This window comes from Vigna radiata, unplaced genomic scaffold (genome assembly GCF_000741045.1).
Source record: "Vigna radiata var. radiata cultivar VC1973A unplaced genomic scaffold, Vradiata_ver6 scaffold_569, whole genome shotgun sequence".
NCBI lineage: Eukaryota > Viridiplantae > Streptophyta > Magnoliopsida > Fabales > Fabaceae > Vigna > Vigna radiata.
Window position 1 is genome coordinate 12,090 of NW_014542369.1, and position 3,401 is coordinate 15,490.

Here is a 3,401-nt window from a genome sequence, read left to right on the forward strand (position 1 = left end):
CCGCGCTGCACTGTTTGGTTTGTTTTGCTCGAAGTTGCAGGAAGTTGCAGCTGGAAAATAGCTTGTTGGAAAGCTGAGAATGTGTAGAATAACTTGGTGCAAACAGTTTCTTGGACATTTGCTGACATTTTATTAAAAATCATTGTATATTTTTATTTTACTGCTTTTTATTTGCGAACATTAAAGTCATTGATTAAAATGAAGGTAAAATATTTGAAAGCATCTTTCAGGCCACATTTCTGTCCCTTAGCATGTGCCATTTCCGAAATAGGGGAGAAGAAGGAAAATAATCCTTTCTAATGACGTGGGAAAAATATTTAGTGACATACAAATAGAAACATGAATTTCTCGACCCTCGCGTTTGACATATGGATTTTCAATATAAAAAGGCACGAATTTATTAGAAATTATTTTTTTCGTGTGTGGTAGACCTTAAGGAACCAATTACAACGAAAAAATCATGCAATTTCCGGATTCGAATATTTTCACCGCACAGTAGTCAAGTGTCCCACTTTTTCCGGGATCGTCCCAACGTGTGGCCCAAACCTTCCTCCAAGAACTTTTTTTGATTCAANGCCCCCCAAAAAAGCCGGTGTCGCCATATTTTATTGCCTGAATCCACGAAAAATCTAGTATTTCAGAATATGGAAGGCTGCTCCTCGTCGAGCTCATTCCGCAAGTTCAAATACCTTTACTTTTCATACGCAGTGGCCGAATTACTAGGAATTTTATGCATGTTATGCTCAGTTTAAGGTAATTAATGTCTGTATCTTTCTTTTGCTTTTAGGGAAACCGGGCATCAAATCTCGAGAGACATCTGGAGACTCACCACAAAGAAGAGTTTCAGGAACTGAAAAAAGAGAAGTCAGAAAAAGCCGGATCTTCAACGGCGACGGCTCAACAAGATGACGACGAATATTTGAAAGTCAAAATGTCGCCACAAGTCCTCAAGAGGAGCTGCGTTAAAATAATAACCCTTGGCGGTCGTCCTTTGGAATGTATGGATGACGAAGGTTTTCATGACATCATCGGCCCAATCATAGATGCAATGCCAGCGCATAAACAATTCGCGATTTCAGCCGGCACCGTCAAGCGAATGATTCCTGACGAGGCGACTCAGCTAGTGATGAATTTGCGGAGTGAACTTGCACGCAGGTTTGTATGCCTGAAAGTTGACGCCGTTTCCCGTCTGCACCGCAGCTTTCTTGGCATAAATGTCCAATTCATCGAAAATGCCCAGGTCTGCATAAGAACGTTAGCGGTGACGGAAATTACAAAGAAGCACACAGGTGAGAACATGAAAGAAATGGTCTTGGAGTGCCTGAAGAAGTACGGTGTGGATTTGAAGCATGTGTATACTTTCACTACAGACAACGGATCCAACATGATCAAAACTGGGCGGCTTTTACAAGTCCTCCAGGAGAAAAATTACATCTCCGAGGTGGATGCAGAGATGACACAATATTTGGAGGACTTCTTTGAAGGTTTAGAATTTGATATAGACTCCGCCGGTTCCATTTTATCCTCTGTCCCTTGTGCAGCACACACGCTGCAGTTGGCAGTGCTGGAGTTCCTAAAGGAAGAAATCAATAAAACAATTCTGGAAAGAGCACGCCAAGAAGTGAGGACTCTTCGGACTCAAAATTTGGTGCTTAAGTTGAAGGAGTTGAAATTGCCTATCCCGACGCTCGACTGCATAACGAGGTGGCATTCTACCGATGATATGCTGGCATCTCTCTTGAAATTAAAACCGTTTTCAGAACAACTGCAAATCAAATTGACCGAGGCAGAATGGAAAGAAATAGAGGAGCTTCACAAAACGCTAGAGCCAGCTAAAATAGCGACGAAGGTGTTTGAAGAAGAGCAACTGTTAATAGGAGACTTTGTTGCGTATTGGATGCGCATGAAAGGAAAAATTAAGAAGTTGAATACTCCGTACGCAGACAAACTAGTAAGCTACATCGAAGCACGGGAACGGATACCGGCGGCTAATCGAGACACACCGTTAATGAAGAATCCGGCAGTTGTGGCAGCCCTTTATCTCGACCCAAGGTACTTCAACGTGTTGAGCGAAGATGACGTGAAATTAGCTGAAAATCACATATTGAAACTATATGCCCGAATGTGTGAAGAAGAACCGCGACAGCCTTCGCAAGAAGTTCAAGAAGTTTTTTCTGACGAGGAAGAAGACGAGTTCCGAGCGATGCTGATAGAAAAGGAAAGAGAACGAACGATTCGACCGTCGCCAAAGAAACGCGGGAAGGTCGCCTTGGACATGGAACTAGACCTGTATGATTTTCGCAGCAGGATAAAGATGGTGCATCGTAAAACTAACATCTTAGAATGGTGGCAAACCGAGGGCTATCGTAAATGGCCCCGCCTTCTCGCCATTGCGAACATAGTTTTAGCTGTACCCGCAACCCAAGTATCGGTGGAGCGATTGTTTTCCGGCCTGAAGTATATATTTTCGAAATCCCGAAGCAACATTGGGTCCGAACTGTTAGAGGCAATTACGGTCATAAGGAGCAATTCGAAGTTTATGGAAAGGTACGTAGTCCCAGAATGTGCAATTGACAGGAGAAGCAGTGCGGAATCAGCATCTGACGAAAGCTTCAATTCATCGGTCAGCTCATCCTGAATGTGTATGTAACGGTGTAACTCCAAAAATTAATTATTTTCATTATTTAAAATTGTCCCTTTTACCAAAAATTAATTTATAGGTAATTGTTGAACCAAATTTCGGAAATGTTGTCGGTGATTAGTATTATACTATTGTATTATTCTCTGTTGTGATAAAAATTGAGTCCTATAAATGCATAACTAAAAATCCGGTGTTATGAATAATTTATCTACAGACTGTGTGTGCTTGTCTAGAGGCGTGTGTAAATTAGGTAAATGTGTCTCATAGGGTCCTGCTGCTTCTCAAGTTGGGATATTTGCGATTCCAACGTCCCAGTTACCCGATAGAATTGTGCCCAGAAAATGATAGCGATATAAGTTACATTAGGAATAACTGTCCCTCAGAATAACCCATATTCAGTTACAGTTTAGGAACTACTAAGATACCGAAAAATAAACATGATTTTTTAGTGAATTTCGGGGCATCACGTTATTCCTTTGAATGGAAAATGTACTTTGAAGGTGTTTTTTGTATTTGCAAAGGATGCAAATTTTTAAGTCTGATATAATTCAATTTAAAGCTTTAGAATTTTGTTATTTTTTCTAAAGGGCATTTTCAAAGTTGTTAAAGATATTGTGTAATTTAAGTAATCCGCGTAATTTTTGTATTTCTATTTTAAGTAGAAATCGTCTCTAATNTATGTACATTTATTCTGTGGCGATTCTTGAAAGTTGGCAGGACTGTCCTTCCTTCATTCAAATGTACGTAAAATTATCGATTA

The 3,401-nt window shown here is 40.4% G+C and overlaps 1 protein-coding gene across 1 annotated transcript in view; it reads left to right on the forward strand.

The window, feature by feature from the left end:
* The window catches only part of LOC106779995, a 10,802-nt gene extending 8,164 nt beyond the window's left edge, over positions 1 to 2,638 (forward strand). Inside the window, exon 2 of the mRNA XM_014668228.1 lies at positions 788 to 2,638. Coding sequence (XP_014523714.1) covers positions 788 to 2,638 — 1,851 coding nt within the window. The remainder of the gene's footprint in view (positions 1 to 787) is intronic.
* The last annotated feature ends 763 nt before the right edge of the window (positions 2,639 to 3,401 follow it).